The 25,252-nt window shown below is 42.4% G+C and overlaps 1 protein-coding gene across 1 annotated transcript; it reads right to left on the minus strand.

Annotated features, from left to right (window-relative positions):
- Window positions 1-901: 901 nt before the first annotated feature.
- Window positions 902-24,600, minus strand: CFAP52 (cilia and flagella associated protein 52). Its single transcript, XM_067308187.1, has 14 exons — window positions 24,537-24,600; window positions 22,838-23,037; window positions 21,961-22,097; window positions 21,192-21,320; window positions 20,010-20,109; window positions 19,419-19,535; window positions 10,501-10,601; window positions 9,338-9,508; window positions 7,226-7,374; window positions 6,375-6,520; window positions 4,009-4,160; window positions 3,282-3,384; window positions 2,913-3,024; window positions 902-2,089 (listed from the first exon to the last, which is right to left on the minus strand). The coding sequence occupies exons 1-14, from the start codon at window positions 24,598-24,600 to the stop codon at window positions 1,914-1,916; spliced, it is 1,857 nt and encodes a 618-aa protein (XP_067164288.1). The 3' UTR covers window positions 902-1,913.
- Window positions 24,601-25,252: the final 652 nt, after the last annotated feature.

Below are 25,252 nucleotides of genomic sequence, written 5' to 3' on the forward strand. Positions count from 1 at the left end.
GCCAGGTGAATCATGGAAGTCTATCTCCTTCTGCTACCTCCAAGCAGGGAAGCAGCAGCTTGTGCAGCAGGAGTATGGAGGGTTTTGGTCCTTCTATCCATGAAACAGCCACATAGAAATAGGACCTTTGCCTCCCCACTGGGTACCTGAATTCTACTCCTGCCTGTAATGACAGGATTGGACCTGTCCAGTGGGAACTAAACAGCTTTGCTGAAGTGAGACTCTTTTGGGCAGCTATCTGCATGTCAAAACTCTTCAACTCAGAAAGTATGGAGAGCTGGCAGTGCACTGAACACTGCATAGGCTGGGGTCCCCTAAGGTCTACAGTTAATAAAGGCATAGGCTGGGAAAGCTGTCACTGCTGCTGTCCATCCTGTTGCCATCTGCGTAGAGAGGACACAGGACTTTGGGACTGCCTGGTTAGCTCTGCATATACCGAGTTCTGTTTTCATTCTCCCAGCAAAACCGCAAATGTTTAAACTATCCATCCCACATTCCAGTGGTTTGATCCTGCCTTCCAAACCACAGTGAGCATTACTGCAGAGCTTGTAAAACCTGCTAGAGTGTTTATCACTGGATAGCATCAAGTCTTGAAACCAAAGAAAAAGAGGAAGGAATGACTTAATTCCATTGCTCAAGACTCCATTAATAAGAGCAGGGATATTTCAACCAGAAGGAATATGGTTGCAAAGTGTTTGATGGACAACATATGTGCATAGAAACCCCCCAGAACCAGTCCAAAAGTATCCACCCTTACTGTGCTATGAGCGACAAGCATTTTCAGTGGTATATAAAGAATAATAAACAAATCATATCTGCAATTTTCTGTCCCCACTGCATTCCAAAACAGCTCATGCTATCAATGCAGGTATGACAGTATCTGACACTGCCTTTAAATCATCTTATTATTTAAATAAAATGTCTGTATGCATTAACATTAAGAAATGCAACATTTTGCTACAATTTTACTTTATGACAGAATCCCCAGAGGCCTTCAATGCCAGCAAAAGAAATATTTACTTCACTTGCATCACTTCACAGAATGGCTGCATTTGAAATACACTGATCTTTAAACAGTATCTTAAGAGCTCTTGTTTCTAATACTAGATATGATACCAAATACTCATTCTCAGACAAAATATATATTTCATACTTACATTTGGAGCCCTAAATCCAAGTGTTCTAATACCTTTGAAAAATTAGGTTCAATGACCAGGAGTTTTAGTGTGTCCAGATGGAGATATCCACACATTTTTAGAAATGACTGCAGTCTCACTCTTGAATCAGGCCTCTGAACAGAGTCCTAAATTGGACACCACAAATGAGGAAGCCCCCAAATCCTTGTATGCCTTTGAAAATATTGATTTAAAAGCTTGACTCGAAAGAGCTTCCTAGTTAAATGCTTGAGTTGGAGCTGAGGGCTTTTTCCTTAATCAGGTCCAGACAAATTAAAATGAACACAGAAGACTGAATTTACACAAGAAGTTATTCATTAAAGGAAGGGACAGAAGGGGGTAAGGAAAAGAAAGAGAGAGAAAGCATGTGAAAGCGAGAGAGAGCACACAAGTGAGCACACATACAAGCAAGAATACTCTAGGAGACACTACGGAAAGGTGGCAGTAACAAACCACAAGTGTTATAAAAACAGTGAAGAAGATTTTCAGAAGTGATGAATACTTTCACTCCAATCTGAGAAAGAGGAACAGCAAAATTCTTAGCCCCTCTGAAAAACCAGACCTAGTTTTTCAGTGCTAGAAAGGATATCTGAAGGATCTGGTAAATTCATACCAGAGAGTATAAAAATAGTATTTCCTCTAATAGTAGGAATGCCTTAAAACAACCTCAGCTATAAAAGAAAAGAACTGTTAAAACTGGCCTAGAAAGTAGCAGCCTAGCAGCTCCTGTGCCAGCTGTTAGTGAAAGTGTGGGTATTTCCAGCGCAGGATGGCACCATCTGCACTCACACTCACAATGTACTTGTTCCCAGGACAGATCTTGAGGCGGGTGATGCTGCCGCTGTGGCCCACTCCAACATGAGTCACTTCACCCTCATTGTAGTCCCACATTTTCACCAGATGGTCATCGCCACCTGCATTGGGCGCAAAGGAAGAACAGACAATTACACAAAGTTCTGCTGCTTTTTGTTTCCAGATCACAGGCAGAGGAATACTTTGGTGTTCATCTGGTGCAGGAAGGGTGGAATACATTGTCTTGAGCATTAGGGCAAAAACTACTTCTTTTCAACTGAATTGGAGAATAAGTGTCCAGTAGAGTGCTCAGGATCTGCACCAGCAGATCACAGTAAGCTATGGCCAGCAACTGGTACCAAAAATACTAAGGACTTTCAAAAAGTCCTTAACCAGTGTTGGCTTACCAGGTTAACCTACAAAAACCCACTGGTGCTGATACATAAAGTCTGCAGTTTTAACTCTAGGCAGTATACACAATACCATGGCTCCTCCATGCTTGTGCTAGGCTCCCAGAAGAGACGTCATGACAGGGGGGAACATGTGAGCCTGAGGCTGGATGGAGCCTGGAGTCATTCTCATTTGCAAACCAACAAAGACTGTCAGGCTTCTGGAGCAGGACGCTTGAACAGATCATTCAAGCGTATTGTGAACACTACTGAACTAAATGAAGTGCAGGACAAGGTGCAAACCTGGACTCCCTCTGGGACACCTGAACCTTGTCTTCACCTTTAAATTACATCTTGCAAGATTGAACCATAATATCTTCCAAGACTGAACCACAGCCTCTTTCCAAGTATTTATTTTCAGTGATTCATTTTATTTTCCCCTTTAGCTGAACTTCCTTTTTGTTCTTTCCTACTGTACTGAGGTCTTTGGTTCATTGCCTTGCTCTTCCTGGTGTTAATAGGGCCTCCTCTTTTCTAGTTTCATCCACCCACTCACCTGTGACAAAGTAAGTCCCATCTGATGTGATGTCCATCCCATTGATGGAACCCGATGCAGAGCCTTCTAGTTCCCTGATTGCAGAACCATCAAACACTTCCCAGTATCCAATCTAGAGAACAGACCAAAGACAAGAGCTCAGTTGTGAATAACTAGCACAAAGATTTCAACACAAACTTTTACTGAGGTATGGGAGTTTCCTCAACTAACAAGCCCCTGATTCCATAGGAAACCCAGGAAGTCCTCCCTAATTCTCATGGCCTGGCTTGATCATGGCCTTGCTTGATTCTGACTAGATGTTTGAAATGTCTGTAACAAGATTTTGGGTTTCTGAATTACTGTAAGCATAATTCCTGTGGTTTTCCTTACCCTTCTATCTGTTCCACTGGTGATTATCTGGTATTCTTCAGGATGGTAACACACACATTGGAATAATGTGTTGGCTAGAATCATCTGATTTCTTGTAAAACGCCTGCAAAACATCCCAAAACAGAACAGACCAAGAGGGTCAAAAACCTTAAGCTTTCAAAGCTTGAGCTATATCCACTTGTGCTATACATCAGACCTCTCTTTCTACTTGGATATTATCAGGTACTGGTCTAAGTTCAGGGTTTCATGAAGCATATTAGTGTCATCAGTTCTGTTTCCCATCACGTCTACTTCATAAGACTTTTGATCTGCTATCATATGAGATGAAAATTTTTAATTCAGAATGCTTTCTAGCTGCTATGAACTATGCAAAAATGTCTTTATCTTCACAGTAACTCAGAAAGTCTAGAGATCTGCAATAGCTAAATAAGAACCATACAGTGCTGGAAAACAGGGCTAGCAGGAATTGCAGGAAAACATCTGCTCCATCCCCTTGGCCAAGCAGGATCAGAAACAACAAAACAACTCCGGACAAATGTTTGTCTAAACTCTTCTGAAAAGCTTCCAGTGTTGGAGGCTCTACTTTCCCTGGCTTGATTGATCTTCCCAATAATTTTCTTTTCCTAATGCTCTTTTCCCCTGCCTCCTTGCCATGTGATGTCCCAAATGGGACACAGTAATCCAGCAGATACATTACAAACACTTTAATACTCATCTGTCTCCTTACACAATATCCCAGATAATGCATGTTCCATCAAGGCTGGCTGTGACGCATTCTCGGTCATTCTTCTTAATCTTAATACAAGACACAGCAGATATGTGCTCCTTCAGAACTTCCTCCAGCTTGCGAGTTCTCTCACCAATCTCCCAGACCCTCACCTGCAAATCAGCAACAAACATCTCTTGTACCACCTGTTTCTGACACAGCTTAGGTTGATGCCTGAGGCATTCCTGAATTTTGAGTTTCTCCTATAACACATACGACAACCGACTCTCAGTGGACTCTGTTTTTCTGTGGGTTATTCATAGAGCTGGCTCATGAAACTTAACTCAGTTCTTGAGAATGTAATCCACTTCGTTCAGGAATTCCTGACCACTAACCCTCAACTTTGCTTTTGGCAAGTCCCCACTGTGCCATGCCTCAGTTTACTCATCTCTCATCAGGAAAAAAAACCATCTACTCCATGATATATTTCCAGGGGTGCTTTAAAGATCAAAAAGGAAGGATTATGAAAATTGAATAAAAAAAGCTACCTACTATTTGTGCTACATATAATGCCAGCAAGCAAATATAAAATAGTTCTTTAAATCTTTGACATGAAATATGTGCCTGAAAGCACTTCTTTTCCCAGTAAAGGTAACAGTAGAAATCTTCTTGCTTTGAGGGCTTGATCCTTCAAACTTCTGTTATGGGCAGAATGCATTTACTGCCCACCTAGTGCCAAACTTCACGATATCAATTCACTTTTACATTCCATTAAGGTCAAATTCTAGTGAAAATTTAGTAGTTTAGACACTGACATCAAGCAGTGAGAGCCGACCTTTCATGTTTTGAAGTCTGAGGTTGAGTCACCTATGGGATCTGGATGCCCAGTTCCCACTAGCTAAATGAAACCAGAACATCCAGATCTCTTAAGCAACCCTGAAAGTCACAGCTTTTAGATGATTGATTTCGATGGACCCATTAGCATTTCAGAACATCTTTTTGTGCTCTGAATGAATACTGCAAGTGCTCCCCTGCAGTTCCTGATTCTACTTAACCAACCTTCTAGCTATAATTTTGTCTCAGCTGTCTTTTGCAATTCAGAGATCAACTAACCAGGGCCTGTGCCATTTTGTATGTGTTCGCATAGAATCTAGGTCTTCTGTCTTCTGCATCCTCCAGTGCTAATCATCCAAGATACTTAAGTGTTCTTTCATTAGTGAAGGGTTGAAGTGTCTCATCATCTCTAATGTCTTTATGCAGGGCAGTGCTGCTGTTACTACTGTACAGAAGGAGAGCTGAGGCATAGAATAATTCAGAAAGATGGTTCCATGATTAGGATATTAGCCTGAGATTTGAAAGATCCAAGTTCAATTCCTCACTCTTAAAGACTTCCTCTGCAATCTGCAGCATGGCACACAGAACACTAAGACCAAGGTACACAAAACAGGATACAAAACCAGTTAAATCAGGGAGTCAGGCATTCACTCACACAGTTAAAAAGTCTGGTTCTGAGTACTTGCCAGAATTCAGAGATGAAGCCTGAACCAAAGCAAGAAACTGAACAAGAGCCTTCCAAGCCTAATTATTTATTTTTCTTAATATAAACTAACAAAGCTGTGTTTAAATTATTTAGACTTCAGAAAAAAAAAGAGGAGCATCACTTTTACAGATTGAAAAGGGCCACGACTAAACGAAGTGTGTGGAGTAGACAAGCACACAGTGTTTGTTTTCTATTGCTGGGAAAAAAATTCTTGAAGTGCACAGGCATGACACCTACAACATATTTTCTGATTTTTTATAGTTATTTGTATTGGAATGTTTTCATAATTGTATAAGAAACCAAGTTATTATTAGAGCCTTTTATTAGCACCACCACCTAAGCCAGCAATTACCATCACAGAAAATTAGGAAGTTACCCATAGACAAAATAGTGATATAAAGTAAACTTTGTGCTATTGATTTTTAAGTTGAAAAAAAAAGAAAGAAAATTAAATGAATTCATACAAGTCAATTTGGACAGGACTAGGACTTCCAAAGAAATGACAGAAAGAAAATCTGTGCTCTGGACACAGGCTTGCAAACAATGACTAATGCAGATAAGCCAAATATAGGAGAGAGACAAATGAACAAAAAGGATTAAGAGCATGTTCTGCATTAGAAGGATTTTCCAAGACTAGCACACCAGAAGAAATCAGGGCATTGTTTTCTATTACACCCTCTGAGGGCAAAAAATTTACATATATCAAAGGCTAATATTTTAGAACAGAGCCCTTTGCTCAAGCAAAATCAGCTAAGAATAGCTCACCTTCTGACTAAGCAGTTACAGACAATTCCCAGGTCCTGTGCTGAGAGCACAAAGCAGCTCCAAGTTTTTAAGCAAAAATTACCTGCCCTTCACCTCCTCCGCTAATGATCCGTCTACAGTCACTTGTAGCAGCAATTGCTGTTACTCCCAGACTATGGGCATGGTCAATCACATACATCAGCCGTCCACTTTCTGGCATGAAGGCACGGATTTTCCCATCATTCCAAGCTGATGAAAATAAAGAAACAGATTATCCAGGCTCACAGACACTTTCTTCGTACTATTCTCTCTCTTTCCTTTCCAAAGGAACCCTTTTTCCCTTTTTTTTTTTTTTTTTTTAATTAAGCTCCCGTATAATGTCTACCCTGTTAGACCACTAGTATATATATGGAAACCATTGCAGTCTAGATGCACCTGCAGAGCTATATTTCCAAATAAGCTGCTGAAATTTAATTCCTTTTTGGTTTTGGCTATGGGCAAATAGTTTTGGTAATAGTGGAGGGACAGCTTTGCTGCTCTCGGCAGTTGAACGGCAGTAGTTCCTGCGTAGTCATTCTGCATATGGCAATGGGTAGCAGATTTATGCAAAAGGTGCTCTGCATACCTCAAAAGTTAGTATTTTGCATACAGCAAGGTTAATAGTTTAGAAGTGAGTCTTTTGAATAGCGTTGAATTGAGTTTTGAATTGCTGGGATTCATATCCAAAGCAGGCTCTCAAAATCTTGCCTTTTCCATACACCGTAACTACGGGATTCTGGGGGCTATGAAACAAAGCTTATTGGACCAGTCGTGAACAAATGGGCTTTTGGGTCACAGAAATGAACTGAAATAATTCCCAGTTTAAACCTTCCTTCACTGTAAAATACTGATGTTTATTACAAGTCGGCAACATTTAAGGACTGAACTTAACCATGGGACTGGACTGATCATTACCTGAAATGATGCTCCTACCATCACTCATAAACTCTATGGCACGGCAGGTCATGTTGGGGATGACGATTCGGAGAAGCTCCCTGTTTTCGGGGGTGTGCCACACCCGAATATCATTTTTGGAGCAGGTAGCAAACAAGTCAGAAGTTCCCCTGGAGAATTCAGAGAGGAAAGCTAATGCGGGGAGGCATAAAGAAGAAGCTTCTTTATCAGATCTTAAATCATCCTTCAAGGCTTAGCTGTTTCTAATGTTCAACTGTAATCTTCTCAATAGGGATCACCACAGTAAAGACTGAGAGACCTTTTTCGTAGGACCACCTTTCTGGCAAAAAACCTCCCCTGATTTGTTTTCAGTTCAAAGACTCATTCTAAGGAACAGTTAAATTTAAATTAAAAGAACTCTTTTTGCTTTAGATGAAGTTGTGACAATTATTCCCCACATACGATCTCTAAAAAACTCAAAATGTTGCTTATACTAGACAAAAGAGTTGAGGTAGGGGTGCTGACTGTTCTGGCTTAACGTTAGGGACTAACAGTACCCTCATATTGTAAGTTTTGGATTTTTTTAATCTTGTTTACTGGATCATTCCTATTCAACGTTGCTGAAGGAAATGGAGAAGATGGCAAAAATCTGTTCATAATATACTTGGTATATATGTTTAAATAAAAATACCTGCAACTTTTAAAAAGCTAAGGGACTGAATGCTTTGAAATGAGTTTTTTTTTTTTAAGGCAAGAAGGCATGATTTTGCAACATCACCACCGTCTTCTGCAGGATGAGATTAATTCTATCTGGCATAAAATGATACATTAATTATGCATGAAGACAACCAAACCATATATCCTACGGATATGACAGAAAGTGCAAACTAGGAAGCTATCACATTATTTTGTTCAATATCACCATCAACACCTGGAAAGATGAACCAGTACAGAGAAAACTGACAGAACAAAAGCGTAGCCCTTTCAATCCAAGCTTGTGCAAGTGCTTTATAAAGCAGGATAACATCAGCAGTTTAAGCATTCTGAAATAAGCCAGAACAGGGAAATTAAATCTGTATTTCCAAATCAGTGATATGCTCTGTTCAAGAGCAGATAACAGATAAAATGTTTAAAACATATGCAAGGATGTAGTCCTTACAATCATCACTAAATCCAGCTCATCCAAATAACTCTGACGCAGATGTGCTAGTCAGGTATATTAGCATCAGATTACTCCAAAGCTCCAAATGATTACTCATTAAATTAGAAGGATGTGGATCTTTCAGGCTGGTGACAAGCAGGGAGGAGGGCATCTTGCACTCCTTATTTATACACTGTACGTTTTGCTGTACTTTGATAAGATTTGATACTTTGTGTCATGTCAAGAAGGGATGCAACAAGAGCATGCCGAAACTCAAAACCTCCTTCTGGATCAAACTGCCTTTCTCTGTTCAGAAAGGGAACAACAGACTCATTGTTTTTATAAAATGTCATGATCTTACTACACATAGCAAGGGGGAAGGTTTGCTGCCTGTTCATGAGATGAACGCAGACAGAAGACCACTATACCTAGCATCCCGCCTCGCAAGCCTGAAATTTAATATAACATGCCATCTTGTCAAACTTGAAATTACAAGTGAGGTTGAGAGACCCAAAAAACCTCTTTCAATAGCTCTGTTAGTCAGGTACCAGCTGAGGTTCAAGGGAGCGGATAGAAAAGCAGACAGTTCTACAAATATAAACTCTAGCTGCAACAGAAGAGACAGAAGCAGACTTTCAAGATTCATACTAATGGGGGCCCAGGTCTCATGGTGTCAGCCCCAGGAGAAGGAGGGGTGGGAGGGGGGACACTGCCATCACTGCTGTTATTTGAACACAAATAATTATATCCTTTTTATTTAGAATTCTTTCTGTAGATTGATTTTTCCAATTCTCAAACTGAACTGCTGCCTTCTGCTTTTAAGCAGCTGCTCCCTGTCACACATTTCACTGGTAGATGAAAGCATTCCCTGGATAAATCACCCAGTAAGGCATGTAATAGGCTTTGGGAACTTGCTGGTTAAAAGGAGTTATGTAGGTATCGTGGCCTTGTTTGCAGCTTCCTCTCACTTCTTCCCAGTCAGTTCTACTCACAAAGGAAAAACGATGTCGTGGATGGCTTCGTTATGACAGGTGGCAATCAGCTCCTCTTTAAACTCTGGGTAGTTAATTCGATAGATCTGGGACTCATTGGTCCCTGCAAAGAACTGGTGACCCTGACCTCTGTGTGTCAGGGAAGTGACGGTACCTTGAACTTGAATTTTCCTGTTAAGACAAAGCAGAAGTTTGGCCTGATGATGCTGACCTTGATGTACTATTTTCCAGCTTCCCTTTGCCCCTTTAGAGAGAGTCTTGACTTTCCCTTCCTCCCCAACATGCTCCATATTAGGCTGTGATGTCAAGATGCAAGAACGTGGTCAGGACTAACATTTCATTCCCCGTCACATTTGCTAATAAGTCATATGATCTTGCCTGGCCTGTCTGCTACTCTGCCAAGGCTTGAAAAGGCAGTACTTTAGAGACTTAGTTTTCTGGACCAGGGCCTAAGGTAACAGCACCTCTGTTTGTATTCTTGCTTAAGTGCACTTAAATATCACATACTCAAGAATACTTTCAGACCGTTTAGATCTTCTGGGAATCGTTACAAAATGGTATAAAGCTAAGCTTTCAGAACCATACACCTCAGTTGCCTGTTCAAACAACACAAAATGAATAACTGCAAGCCCAATTTTCAAATCACATACCGGGAAATGAAGCCTGCAGCTTTCTATTTTGCATGCAAAAAAAGCTTTGCAAGTACTCCAGCACTTTGAGACATGCGCTTATAAAATTAGTGAAAGCCCTCCTTTCCAATCCCATGGCCTCCTACAAACAAACACTTTTTTTAGATGGCAAACACTGCTTCCTTAGTTGGCGTAAATCAGCACACTTCTTCTGACTTCAACAGACCTTTCCTACTTTATATCAATTTAGGATCTGACTCCAAATGCTTACAAGGTAACAATGGTCATTTAAAATGAACTATGAGTATGGCAGTTTACTTCTGTGCAAAAGTATGCAGTAATTTTCAATCTGCTTCAATTTCATTATGCTGGAACCATACTGTTTATTTTAACAACATCTATTTTATCTGCAGGATTGAAAAACTGAGATTTATTTGGATTATGCTTTTATGTAGAAATGATTGGGTCTCATACTATGACCCTTTAGGGGAAGTATCACCTCTACCCTTCTCATTTTCCCATCTACGAACTCACTTCATTACTTTGTAGTTTGAGCCTTTGCAGAGAGCTACAATCCCTCCTCCGGTGCCGACTATTAAATCTCCTGTCTTCAGCAAAAGCAAAGCTGTGACTCCCTAGGAGAAAACAGGATTAAAGCACAATTGGATTGAAGCAGAGTCTCTTTATTGATGCAGCCATGCTGAATAGCACAACACAGTCTTTATCATGCTCCCTATGGTGATGCTTATGGCACTCAAATATTGCTTTATCAGTATTCTTTGCATGACCCAGGCTAAAAAGTGTTTCTCTAGCAGAGAAAAGGGAGAAAAGAGTTCTTAATTACAGGTGGATATGAACAACTAGTGTACAAGTCCTTAAAAAGCAAGCAAATAACATCATCATGAACCCTTCAGAGTGTATGAGCCTATATATCCTTACCTTATTCCAGCAAGCAATACCCACATTTTGTATTAGTGCCTCCACTTTTCCTTTCACAGGTTCTTCATCTACCAGACATTAAAACAACAAAGGATAAAACTCAGCCAAAGCATCCCTTCCCATAGCTGCTTTTAGAGCAGATTCTCTATGTCTCAGACCCCTTTCGGTGCTTGAGATCCAACCCCTTCTTCCTGGTATTAGTAATAAAATGTATTTGTCACAGAAAAGCTTTAGAAATCAGTCAGCCCCTCAACACAGGTTTCGGCTATGTACTAAGATGAGCAGATTAACAGGAGACTGGCCATTAGAAAAAGGAATAGTGCTGTTTGGTGGATAAAGTACCAGACTACAGTCAAAAAAAAAAAAAAATCAGTTCTTAGCCTTGCCACAAAATTTCCTGTATGTATTAGACAAATCAGTATCTCTCTGCCCTAGTTTTGCTACACGCGAAATAATATTACCCTCCTATATAACACAGCAGATTAATTCTTGAAAATCTCTGAGAGACTCCAGAATAGGTTGCAAGAGGGGTGAAACTACCACTGTGGGGCCAAATCTCAATATTCTTACCCAGAAGAAAATCCTCATTAGCTTTGGCGAACATATGCATGAATGAAATGGAAAAAAAGTGAAGGACAGAAAACAAAGGAACTTTTTGCCATCAAAACTTGGATTGAAAACTAAGTTCCATCACCACGCAAAAGTGTGGTCCAAAGAGGCACCTTCCACTCTCACCAAGAGAGCAGAAAATCATCACCGCTGGTTGCTCCAAATCAGACAGGCCAGCTGTTAGCAGCTCCAGGCACCATATGACTTGTAGAGGAGTCTGTTTAGTATGACATTTTAAGTTGCAATATAGACTCCAAACAACATTTGCCACTATCTAAGTTTATAAGCAGTATTGCCAACTGTTGTGATAGTACCCGTTACACAATATTAAGATATTTCCTTTAAGCCTGAGCTCTTAGGAATTGATGTTTTCACATAATGGCTGTGTTTGGTGTTTTTTTTTTTCTGGAAAAAAAAATCTAGCATTTAGTGTTGTGAAAGCATGAAAAAGTGAATTCTCAAAGAATGATAGCCAAAAGGCACACTAGAAGAATTTTACATTTATTATTTGGGAAGAAATCACTATCATGTGTTTGACTTGCGATTTTTGAACAAATACAGGTGGCAGCATTTTGTTTTTCAAAATTTCCTGTGAGATGTTGGTGGCATTTTATGAGGCTCCTGTTATCACAGGCCCATTAACTTTCTTTTGATCTACTATTTTGCAGTTTTTTTCTGCAGAAGACTTTCATCTCAAATGCCCTTCAGGTGTAATAGTGTTATGGTAGCTGGTGGCATTAGAAATCAAACCTATGACTATGTAGTTTACATGATTTTGGCTCTCTGCTACTTGCGAATAAATCAGAGTTTCTACAGTGCTGTCAATGCTGCTTCAATTTTTTTCTAGGTATTCTCTTTAATTCTCCTCCTTTGGGAGGCAAGTAGGTATCGTTAACAGTGAAAAAAAGAGCCTTAAAGTGGTCGGGACTCATATCGCTAAGTTCTCAAAACTGCCAGAGTTTGAATCACCATGAGTAAAGAGATAGCGTTCTAAGCCTCACTCGTTATTTATGAAGTCGAGCAGTTCGTATTAATGATGCAATGAATACTCTATTTTATATACTGCCAGTCCTTTTGTAGATGAAATGCAGAGTCTAATGTAGGGGGTTAAAAATATCATTCATTATTTACTTCTCACAAAAAGAAACCACTGCTTTGAAGTATGATTATTATAAATAAAAATAGCAGAGCAAACCCAGCCTGCCCATTCCCTGCCCTGCAGGGATACTTGCTGTGTCTCATTCTGATCTCTTGCACAGCTCTTTAATACTCTACAAACTCTTCCACTGCACTTTGTTTAAATATTTTTTACAATGCAAACACTCCAACTATTACTGAAAATGCATTTGGTATTATACATCCTACTTTGCATCTGAACAGCTGCCTTATAGCTCCTCAAGCCTGTGATGGGAATGAAAATTAATATTACTGTTTATTCTAGTATTTATTGACATTACAGAAATTCACTTAAGTGTAATTCCATTTAGCTGGAAAACCAGTTGTTTCACAATACTGGTGCACTATTCCATCTACTCCTACCACTCCTCTTCAAACAGAAACAAATTAACCAACGCTTCAGATCATGCCTACATAATAAACAAACTTTCTCATATATCTAAAAACAAAGTTCCTTTAAGGTTCATCAAAACTGTTTTCAATAAACATCATCTCTTCACCCTAGTTGTATCTCAACTCCTTTTTTAAAGATACACTCGTCATGGGGTCATCATGGATTCCAGAAAGTTTCATGGTGTGCCACCTGCTCATGCTTCCTCGGTGGTCCTTGGCGAACAAGGTTTTCAGGGATTCAGGATAATGTTAGTAAGTGAATATGCATCTTTTTGGATAGAATTGCAATGAAGTCATGAAGAGAAAACAGTTTCACGGGGAGAGAGGCAGGGACAATTCCAACACTGGAAGATGTGCAGCCAATCTCCAAGGCCAGGAAGCAGGGAACAAGCATGGTTAGGAAAGTCAATACGTATCCCAAAAGATATACTTTGGACAGTCACATCCAGTGTGAAAGGGCACGGCTCCCTTCTGAAACAAGCAGTATGAGAGCTTTGCTTCATACTGCTAGAGCTAAAGGAATTTTTGGTACTAAGCACCAATTGTGTACATACTACATTTTCTAGAGAGATACAATATACGGCTCTACAGGAAAAAAAAAAATCAACACACTTCTCAGGGTTAGCAATATTATATACTAAATTTTGTGGAAACAAAGATGGCTATACTTTTGTTCTGATAAATGCTCTACTTTCTATTTGATAAAATAGCTGCAAAGTACCTATTCTGGTATCCCAAGCTGTGCTAGAATTGGAGATTTGTGACATAAAACATTAGATCCTACTTGCGTCCGGTGAGGACTTGCTGACATTTTTTTTGACAATGTATTTTTTGTGTCTGGAGGTTTGCAATGGGTGGGGGAAGGGGAGTCACAGTTAGAAGCTAGGAAGGGAGAACTGGAAAATATGAAACAGGACCTGAGAGTAGCTGGAGATAAAAAAAAGTACTAGTAAATTCTCAACTGCAACAAATACAGTTTTGCACTGGGGCCCTGCTGTGTTCCCCCTTTCAGGCATATGGAACTTACACTGGTAAGAGTCGGGGAAGAGAGTAGGAAGGAAATGTCCAAGGAGAGAAGAGGTGATGTGACTGAGCACCCGTCTGATTGAGAAGCACCGAGGAGCGTGGGCAAGGCTGTCTTTGAACAGAAACCTCTTGGCGTGCACAGCCATTTTGAGCAATAGGGCAGAGCAGGAGTTTGGAGGGGCTATTTGTTTTTTCCACCCAGCGGGATATGGCCCTGGGTGCACACGGAGAGGGGAAAAAAAAAGCACGACCACCTCCAAACATGTTTTCCTCCCTCCTCCCAGAATCACCAGTATATCTTAAGTAGATGCTTAAGTAGTAAAAGGAAGTGTAAGTTGGACAAAAGCCTACCAGCTAAGGTCTCACGCACAAGGCTGGGAGTCAGCTGTGACGTCCACTTCTGGGCCTTCTCCTCTCCCTAGCATCTTGTCAGCCTCTTGTATAGTGAAGGGTCCTGGTTTTCATCAGCTCTTCGTTATCAGAAGCAATATCAGGTGAAGCTACTGATGTTCCAGCAGTCTCTGCCACAAATTGCGCTTCCTGTGATACTGTCTTATAAGAAAACTGCTTATAATATGGACAAGATTGTGATCTGGCTTTGAGCATCTGCTTTCTTCTAAGATGCCCGAGGCTCTCTTTCAACCCTAAATTGCACAGCATCACGCTAATGACCCTATCTGATCACTTTAGCAATGATGTCAAAACAGAGAGAAGTGAAGTTTCGTTTCAAAAGCATCCAGCACCTTTCCCTCGACCCAGACGGCAAGGGAGTTCAGGACCTTGAATGGCTTCAGACAGGCACATGTAATGCTAGCTACAGAACGACTCAAAGCACGCCAGCGTTTAAAAGAGGAGGTGATAATCATCAAGACTTCAGTATAAGAGACGGCAGAGATCAGCCAGGACATAGGTCCTGTGTGGATGCAAAGCACTACAGGATAACAGCTGGAAGGCTGCCGTAACGGCATACAGTACAGGTATGCCCACAAGAGCTCTAATGCACATTAGATATTCAGCAAACTTATTGTGGTTTCAAACAGAAAAACAAAACACAAATGCTCTTGTCACTTAGCATGTACACAGAATTAAATTATTTATATTCCCACAACGCAAGTGGGATGAATGAGCACAATAACTCCTCCTACCTTCTGGAGTAGATAAATATTGAAATATGTTTAAAGAACTCAGTGGCTTCTCACATCCCAGTTATCCCAGGGATGTGGGCATGCATGCGTAGTGCAAGAAACATTATATTTTGAATGGGAAAATATGTGGTTTCTATGCAAATGTGTTGGTACAAGCAAAGTTCAGGAGGTTTGGAAAAACAAGTTCAAATTAGCTTTTTCTTTGGAGTTTGCTGCTGAATTTTTCTTACAGTTCTTGTTAGTCTTGTGTTTGCTGTCTAATAACAAGATCCACTTCTTTCTAGGACAGCTTCCCCACAGCATCCCTAACAATACCTTCAGTACTTCCATCTGCATTGCTTCCCTTGCTGCTTGCTGATTTGCAGGGTTCCTAATAGACCAGCAAAATATATTCAACCTTATGCAAGAAAGCTTTTCAGGGAAGCGTTTGAATTCCTTAGGTATCACCCTCTCCACTGGGTATAAACTGAGAAACTACATGAAGTCTTTTACAGCAACAAATAAAGAGAAACCAAGAGCAAATGTACTAGCCAGTGCTGATTGTTTATCATTACAACTCCCTGCATGCAGAATTCGTGGCAATGAAAGGCCAAAATCGCCTTATTCGGAAGATATTCCTGTCTGGGGATGCTCATACTAAGACCCGTGAGTCCCAATTATAGTCAAAAGAGCTATGTTAAAAGAACTTTATTGAGGTTATGAAGTCAAGCACTCAAAAGTTTAAAGCAATAGAATGAATGCATCCTGTGCAGCCTTGTTTTGTCCCCATTGCGTATATGTATTATAACAAAGTCTTTAATGATATGATCTATACTGTTTTTTTCAGTAAGACTTCTGCCTCATCAGTGAAGAAGCTACACCTACGAGAGAGATCAGTCAGGAGAGGTATAACGTCATAGGCTGTGCCGAGAGGACACAAATAAACCATAATGAATGAAGAGACAAAAGAAAAGAACAGATCATCTCTTGGCCGAGAAACCTTCAGGTTGTCCAGAAGAACTGAATTTGAGATGCCACCTCTGCCAAAATTCTCGTGATGCTGAGTAAGTCATTTAAATAAACTTTTCCAACTGGCATCTAGTGTGCTCCTCATTTCTCAAGCGCCAGCACTGAGACTCTGGGGACTGATTTTCAAAAGCATGGAGCATTGAAATCTGTGAATAAGGTCAACGGGAGTCATGTATGAATACATAAAAAAGCTACATTAGTACTGTGGGAAAAAAAGAGTCGGGATGCAACCTCTCAAAATGCATGCCAAAAATTAGTGATAAGCGATCTTTGTGCTTTAATTTGTGTGCTTTAGCACAAGACAACTGCCACAGAAATCCCACCAAAGCATTAGTAACTATTCAAACCTAGTCTTGATGACAGCACTCAGTAAGGCAAGCCTGGAGCATATATCATCCTTTCGTTTAAATGAAATATTGGACACCCGCTTGTTAATGGTCATGAATGACACAAGTGTGAGAGAATCAGTATCACAGAATCACAGAACAGCCGAGTTTGGAGGGGACCTTTGGAGATCATCTAGTCCAACTCCCCTGCTCAAAGCAAGGTCAGCTAGAAAACTGAAAACTAGAACTAAAAGAAATAACCTACAGAAAAAGAAATTTCGCCTTACAGGACTGCAAAGATCTTACACAAGTCACTGACAGACCTGGAACATTTAGCTCTGCCACACAGATCTCCATCTCTGAAATAAATGGGGGTAACTGAAACCAGACTGTATCGTCAGACTGTTTGATCCCCTCAACAAAGATGAGACGCTTTAATTGTAAATTTTCACTACTTTGCTGATACAAAGAAGGGCACTGCCTCTCACAGTTGTGCTGGCAACAGTTTATGAGGCCCTGCTGTAAGCAGGATCGGTGAAATGATCTGGGAAAAAAATTATGCTGTTCTCAGGGTTATCTTTCAGCTGAATCCATTCTTGATCCACTATAACCCTACAGGCAATTCAGTTGGCACAGCTGAGGCGACAATAAACTGCAGCAATAATGTAGCATGAAATTATGGTCTCAGGCATCTTTGGTTTCATTGCAGAAACCACATAAACAGGGCACAGCCTGTTCTGTTTCCCTGACCTTTCATCCCTTCAGCTTGGCTTTATTCTGGTCCTTGCTCTCCTCCTTATCCTTATCACGGTCCCATTCTGATTTTCTCAACAACTCACAGTATCTTCTCCTTGTTCTTCAATCCAAACAGCCCCTATGCCACGCTAATCCACACTGACGCCCAGTTCCACTTTTCCTCCCTGAGCTTCCAGATCAATCTAAATGTTTTTCCACCATCTCTTTATTCCTTCCCTGGATCTCTTTAACAGCCAATCCATACCTTCCCTTCTGCCTCTCAATCACAGTTTCCCCGTCCCCTAACTTCTAAGCCCCAGTCTGGCCAAGCTCCTTGTTCCAATGCATTATTTTTCCTACTTCTAGCCCTCCTTTTGTCCCCTCTGTTCTGGGGACGTTTCTCCTCACCATACTGTCATGAGTTCAGTAAGCAAATGACTGGATACAGAGGCAAGAGAGGCTCCCTTCTCTCCATCCTAGTGCCCAGCTGCCCTGCTTTGCAGCCATAAAGCAGGTGGGAGCAGCAGGCACAGAAAAAGCTCTCTGAGCGCTTACGACCCTGGCTGGATTGAGCTCAGTGGCTGCGTGCAAAAGATCTTTGCTAACCATCTGGTTAGCATCATGGACGTGTGGATGGATGATGCTCAGTGAGGAATCTTTGGAGGGTCATGCCTTGAGATGTTCACTGAGCATGTGCAAACTGCAGTTTCGCATCGGTTTACTACCTGTCAAACACAGGCAAACTTTCAGCAAATAAACAGCAAAAGACACATGCCTTTTAGAAAGGCCATTTCATTGCCAAATTTCATATCTCTGTTTCAAAGAATTTCAAAAAGAAAACCTCCTGAATGGAAGAGGAGGAAGCGTGGGGGAACAAACACACAGAAACCCAGTACTTTTCCAAGCAATTGTAGTGTTTTAAAGTTTTTCCAAAATGCTCTTCCTGTAGCAGACACCTGGTCTAGAAAATTCCAGACCAGACAATTGAACAGATCTGTAAGATCTGAATATAGGATCCTATACCAGTAACTATGGGAAAATCTCACTACTAAGCACTTCTATCAGTCTTCCTAGAACATCCTCTGTCTAGCTCTAGCTAGACACTGTATCTCCCTGGCATCAGGAGAAAGTAGAGAAGGTGCAAGTCTCTCTCATTTTATCATTTACTACTAGACAATAAGTCAGTAGAAATATTTATTTTATTTCTTCCTTGTGGTCACTGCAGTCACCTCATTAACTGAGCTGGGGCCTCGTTAGTGTTGGAGAAGACTGGTATCTGCACCTTTGGAAGCCTTTGGGTGCAAAACTGTGACTCATTAGGAGCACACTGATTACCTTCTCAAACAATCCTGCCTATTCCATTCCAGTCTGGTCACAGGAGAGGTATGGTGTATAATTTTTGAGGGCAGAGTTATTTTCTTTTCTTCCCCATCACAAAGGCAGAACAGGAGAGGAGAGGGAAAAGAAGCTTCTCACCTGTCTTACAACTCATTGCTGTTGCTAACAGCACGCTACAAGAAGCACATCTAATATCCAGTTTCACCAAGAGCTATTTGATTGGATTCAGATGGTCAAATATTGATTGCCCAATATTCAATCTATTCAGCAGCTGCTACATTTAATCTTGGTGTCTTACTTCTTAAGTTCGATAAAGCAAAAGGTAACAGCAATGCTGAGAGAAAGACCAGTGAATTAAACATGGAGGACTGATCCATCCAGAGCAAAGAAAACTGCAAAATAAAACTCTCTTGAGGCTATCCATGTGCACAGACAAAAAATATCAGGAGCTACTGCATTTTTATGATTGTTTTCCACCTTTTTATCGCTCTTATCAAATTTAATATAAGAGAAAATTTCTGGGATGGCACAGGAGATTCAAGTGAAACCCAAATTCTGACCCAGATGAAACTGAACAAAGTCAAGCTAACAATCTCAAACTTTGGGATCAAATTAAGACATTCACAAAGAACTAATGCACAGAGCAAGGGTTAGTTTTTGAATCAACTTTGTAATGGTTCTCCTAGAGGTTGCCCCAGTTTCACTTACTAACAAAGAGGAGGAGAAGGGAAAAATTCAAGTCAGAGTTGCTACTCACCATGCTAAACTTTTCCTTCTGAGGCCCATAGTCACTCATCAGCTTGTTGTTTGTATTCAGTTTCAGGACATCACCACTTGATGTGCCAACATAGAAATAACTATCATCATCTGCCATCTATAGGAAAGTGTAAATAAGGAGATCATGGTCCAGCTACCTATATGTTTGTTCCAAGCGTAGTGTTGTGCTGTGTAAATAGCTTCATTTGAGTGTATTGCCATGATGTCATTTGAGGGCATGTAGGCAATGTTTTCATCCCATCACACAAAAAAGAGATCCATAACTCTAATCAATGTAAGGTATTTTTCTAACTAAATCCAGATAATATCTTGAAGCAAAAGTTTAATTCACTGGGTCCTAGAACCTCTCAGACTAAAATCCAAGTTGCTTCTCTTCAGAAGCATTCAAAATACTCTTTGCTCAGCGGGAAGAAGTTATGGGGGACAGTCTGCCATTAGCCAAGATTTAGTAGCTTCACTGTCATCATGTAGTTATAATTGGTATTTCTAACATTATTGTAATAGCTCATGGTCTTTCTGTAGTCTCTTGAGAGTTTCTTAGTTTAGCCACATAATTTTGGCTGAAACTTACCTTAACACATGTGATCACTCTTTTCAGTTGCCCTGTTTGGCATTCAGTTGGTCGGATTTTTCTGTTTTTTAGATCCAGTTCCCATACTCGAATGGTCCCACTGTAAGAAAGAATGTACTACAATCAAATCCATCTATGCAGAAATATCCAAGTTCTTTTACTGTTACAAGAATTAAAAAGCTTTCACTAGGTCATGTTATTCTGAAATTTTAATAAGAAGGAAAAAGAACAATATTGCATATGACAGGAAGGAGGCATATAGAGGAAAAAGAACAATATCAGAGAGGCCAACAGTAAATCCGTCTTTTCTGCTGTTTTTATGGTAACTTTTACCAGATAAATCAAAAATCTTAAAGATTCAGCAGAAATATATACTAGGACTATGGAGGAGTATGTAACAACCTTGACACTTCATTTCCCAAAGAGACATGCACTGTGGGAATCTTATTTCTTAGAATAGGAAATGAACAGTACAGGACACTTTCAAATATTTTCTAGCACAGTTTAATTGACAACACAGGAACCAATATAATAACTACACACACAACACCCCTTACATTTTAAAGAGTGTTAAAATTGCAAAGACCAGCATTTATAAATGTAACTTCTGCCAAGAGCATCTAAAGTTGCTCCCTGATTCAAAGGAGCTGCAGGTCCTCAGCACCTTTAAATGTCAGGCTAGATATATGAGGGCTGTATCAAATCCATGCAAAAACGTGACTCTTTGTATCAACTTTCATTACAAGCCAGTAACCAACTGTACATCACATCTGGTGATGATAGGAGACGATCCAACAACCTGCAAGATATCTTTGTTTCTACATTAATAAGCCATTGTTCCGGCCCTTCATTGACTGCTTTTCTTGTATAACACTGGGAACTAAATATTTTAAAGACTGCATGGGGAATGCTGACTACAAACTCCTGCCGTCAGGAACAGAAGTGACGCATGCTGGTCCATGTGCTGCTTTGAAAAAATATTCTTATGTGAAGAACAAGCTGAAATGCCTTAAAGGGACAAGTTGATGGATATTCATGAGTCCATTCAGAGCAAAAAGAAAAATACTTGAACACTCTGTTGCCTAACTTTTGTTGTACTTAAGTAAAGAGCCTCTGAAAAAGGAAGGAGGTCTATGGATTTTCTTCCTCATAAGAGTTCTCATCATGTAAAAGAAACCTTACTTTCCAGCAGTAACAAACATCTCATCTCTGCATCTGGAGAACGCCAGCACTGTAGCATTCCCAGCGCTCCGAGCTGAAGCAGGGCTGCCGCACACGGCCTCTCTCTTAGGAATGCTCCATACAACCACACTGCAGAAGAAGGAGGGGTTTTAAGTAGTTTCAGTTTTTTAACACGACTTAAAAACTTATCACAAAAACAAGAACAAGCCTATTTTTCTGCAGTCTGCTGTTAGAAGAATATACAATAAAAGTCAATTTGTAGATATTTTATCTAAGAAAAGCCCTAACACAAATGTTGGGAATTGCAATTTCCACCTCTTGTTCCTAAAGTGGGTATGTGTATTTGTCTTAAGGCTTCTGTTGACCAAGACTCAAGTCATATCTTAGGCCACTGGTAGACACTGATTCAAAGTAATTTTTTATTCTACTCTTACTTGTTTGTCAAAGTAACCTCTCAGTGGAATTTATACTTTTTCAGGACAATAAAGTAAGCCAGTTAACAGTCCAGTCTACATATCATTTCTGGGTGACAATGCCAACTTAAGAATTGGCTGCTCCCCCTCTGCTTCCCATCAGCTGCTTGCTCCTGCCTTACAGCTGCTCTCCCGGTGGTACCGACCCAGCTTCTTGTCAGAAAGAATGGGAAACAGGATTATTCAGGAGATGTGTTGAGAAGGGGAAAGAACAAAATTGCCAGAAGAGGGAAAAGTAAGAACTCCTTAAGCAGTACTCTTAGATGCCCTACAAAGTGGAAATTGGAAATTGTTACCTGCCATCATCCTGGCCTCCCAGTGACACGAGATAAAGGTCATTCGGAGAAAACGCTAATCCTTCAATTCTACCCTTATGAAGTGACAGCCGAGCAAGCAACTCCTCCTTCTTAAAATCCCACAAAATGATGTCTGCCTGAGGCCCAAAGCAGAAGAGGTCAAAGCCCGAGCATTAGATATAACATGAAGTTCTCTGGCATGAAAAGAACTAGTTACAAGGAGCCCAGCTTAAGGTTAGCTTCTTCCCAGCCCAGTGCTCTACTGATATGAATATACTTCAGATTAGGTGCTGTAAGAAGCATTATTCCAATTTACCAGTTTAGTAGCTCTGCTTCATTTCAGAATCAAAAATTTACACTGATATATTGATTTATGGAACAGTACTTAAAATAATGGATTACGGTAAAGCTCGATTCCTTTCAAGTGTCTTGGGGTCTTTTCAAATAGGCAACAAATAAACCAACAGGGAACTTCAGAGGTCTAAAAATGTAGGTACCTGTCAAGGACTTCTGAAAATGCTAAGCAGCTCTGGAACTCAGGTCCCATTTTAAATATGACAGCATTTATTACTTAATGTCAAATGAGATTTAGGCTGCCACCTGCTCACAACACCTTTGATAAAAAGAACTGGAACTAAGAAATGCCTTAACCTAGTTACGCTGATCCTAGGGGGAATGCTTAATACCACGTAAAAATATAAAGGCACATCCAACAAAAGAGTAGCCACAATTTCCCATTGCCTGCAGTGCCTTTCCACTGTAGCCATTTGTTTTCCAAAAAAAGATTTATTCTTTAAACAAAAGGTGTTCCCACTGCTGACAGGCCAACTCCAATTTCCGTGGGCAATTATACAGCTAAAAATAAAGCATTATCCACCTTGAACCCCATGAAGGTGACTTGTCCAGAGGCAACAAGCATTCCGCTCTTCGACACGACCACGCAAGAGACGTTGTTGGTGTGGCCATGCAAGAAAGTCTGCTTGCCATTGGCCATGTCTTGAATAACTACAGTACATCCCAGAGGATAAAGAACATGCTCCTTATCGGGGTGACAAATCAGACCAGAAAGTATATGACCTACAAGAGAAAGGAAGAAAGAGAACTGCTGACCATTAAATCATCCTGGAGACGTCAGGCAAAGTCTCTTCTCCCAGGCCTGAAGCAGACAGTCCCAAGAAGAGCTCTCTCTTCTCCTTCTTCAGGCCATAGGTACCTGCCCCCTCAACACCTCCATGCAGGTGTTCCTGCTTCTCATCCTTCCTAAGAGAAACCTTCTTATTTCTCAGGGCTTATCTCACAAGGAGGGCAAAAATGAGCGGTTTCCATTTCCCACTCAAAGCCACTCAGCAGAATAATCCAATATGAAATTCAAGGGTCACCTTCACTGTTTGGTTTACAAATTTAGAACGTGTGCTGTGCTTCTTACAGATAACGGGAGATTTAACCGGCCCAGAGGTCTGAGCACTTCATCACATAAGGTTCGCTGAGAGCACCTACTGATTTATGAAGGCCACATCACGAGTTCACATTGCCATGACCTGCATCAAAAAAGCTGCAAAGCTGCAAATTTCCCAAGAAAAGGTACAGTTTGTAAAGCCCTGGTAGCTGGCACCCATTGCGGAGTTACAGGATTGTTTATGACACCATTTTGTGCAACCTGATGTAGTTTTATTTTGAAATGAAACTCTTCTCACTCCGGTAAGGTGGGTGATCAGAGAGAAAAAAAAAAAAAATCCTGCCTCTCAGTCAAACTTTTCCTGTTCTTAACTTTGTATCTTCTCTCTCTAAATTTCTACACCTTTGGAGTCAGTGATGGGTAGTGCATGGGACACTGTAAGCACCAGGTCCTCAAAGGCAGGTCTCTGCTCCCCCAAACCTGACCCCATGGTGTCACCCCACCCTGCCCCCATGGTGTCCCACATCCCCTAAACCTGCCCCCCATGGTGTCACCCCACCCTCAAACCTGCCCCCCTCAGATCATCCCACACCCCCAGACCTGCCCCCCCATGGTGTCCCACATCCTCCAAACCTGCCCCCCCCATGGTGTCCCAGCCCCATCCCACACCCCCAAAACTGTGCCCCGTAGTGTCTCAGATCCCCGCAAACCTGCCCCCCCATGGTGTCCCACCCCCAAATCTGCCTCCATGGTGTTCCACACTCCAAACCTGCCCCTCCAGGTCATCCCACACCCTCAAACCTGCCCCATGTCGTCCCACACCCCCAAACCTGCCGCCACGGTGTCCCACATCCCCCCAAACCTGCCTCCCATGGTGTCACCCCACCCCCAAACCTGCCCCCCCCATGGTGTTCCACTCCCAAATCTGCCGCCATGGTGTCCCACACCCTGAACCTGCCCCTCCAGGTCATCCCCCACCCTCAAACGTGCCCCATGGTGTCCCACCCCCCCAAACCTGCCCCCCATGTCGTCCCACCCCCCCAAATCCTTCCCCATGGTGACAGCCCACTCCCCAAACCTGCCCCCCACGGTGCCCCACACCCCCAACCTGCCCCCCAGGTCATCCCATCCCCCCAACCCGCCCCCCCCCGCGTCCCGCCGCAGCCCTGCCCCCCGCTACCGTTGAAGCCGATGGCCGCCTGCAGCTCCAGCTCGCCCCCCGCCCCTCCAGCAGGCGCCGCCATCGCGCCGCGCCGCGCTGTGGACGCGGGCGCCATGGAAACGGCGCCTGCGCCCGCGGCGCCCCGCGAGGGGCGGGGCCGGGCCGCGCCCGGGGGGCAGGGGGTGGCGGGGGGCGGGGCGTGGGCGGGGCCCGAGGAGGGCGGGGCGGGGCCGCGCCCGGGGGGCGGGAGGCGGGAGGCGGCGGGGGGCGGGGCCGCGCCCGGGGGGCGGGAGGCGGCGGGGGGGCCGGGGTGCGCTGGGCCCGGGGGGGTGCGCTGGGCCCGGGGGGGGCCCACGGGGGAGGGCGCGGGGCCGGGGCAGCGGGGCGTCCCGCCGCGGCAGCCGCCGCTCGCGGTGCGGAAGGGCTCCTCCGTGGAGGGAGCGGGCCCCTGGCGCCGCCAGGCCCCCTCGGTGGCCAGCGCGTGCCCCGGTGGGCGGGAGTGCGCCCGGGCCCTGGCGAGCGCGACGCAGCAGCCTGCATCCTGCCGCGGGTCCCTTCCGGGCCCGGCCCTGCCGTGCGGTCACCGGCGCAGCCGTTCTCCATTTCCCCTTAACCCTGCCCGTGTCCATACGGGCTTTGGGTTTGCTGCACTAGCCTGAGGTGTTTGGCGGTGCGAGGGAGCGGGACGGAAAGGCCTCGAGTGAGGAACTGCTCTGGCTTCGGCGCGTGCTGGG

Source organism: Apteryx mantelli, chromosome 19 (genome assembly GCF_036417845.1).
Source record: "Apteryx mantelli isolate bAptMan1 chromosome 19, bAptMan1.hap1, whole genome shotgun sequence".
Classification (NCBI taxonomy): Eukaryota; Metazoa; Chordata; class Aves; order Apterygiformes; family Apterygidae; genus Apteryx; species Apteryx mantelli.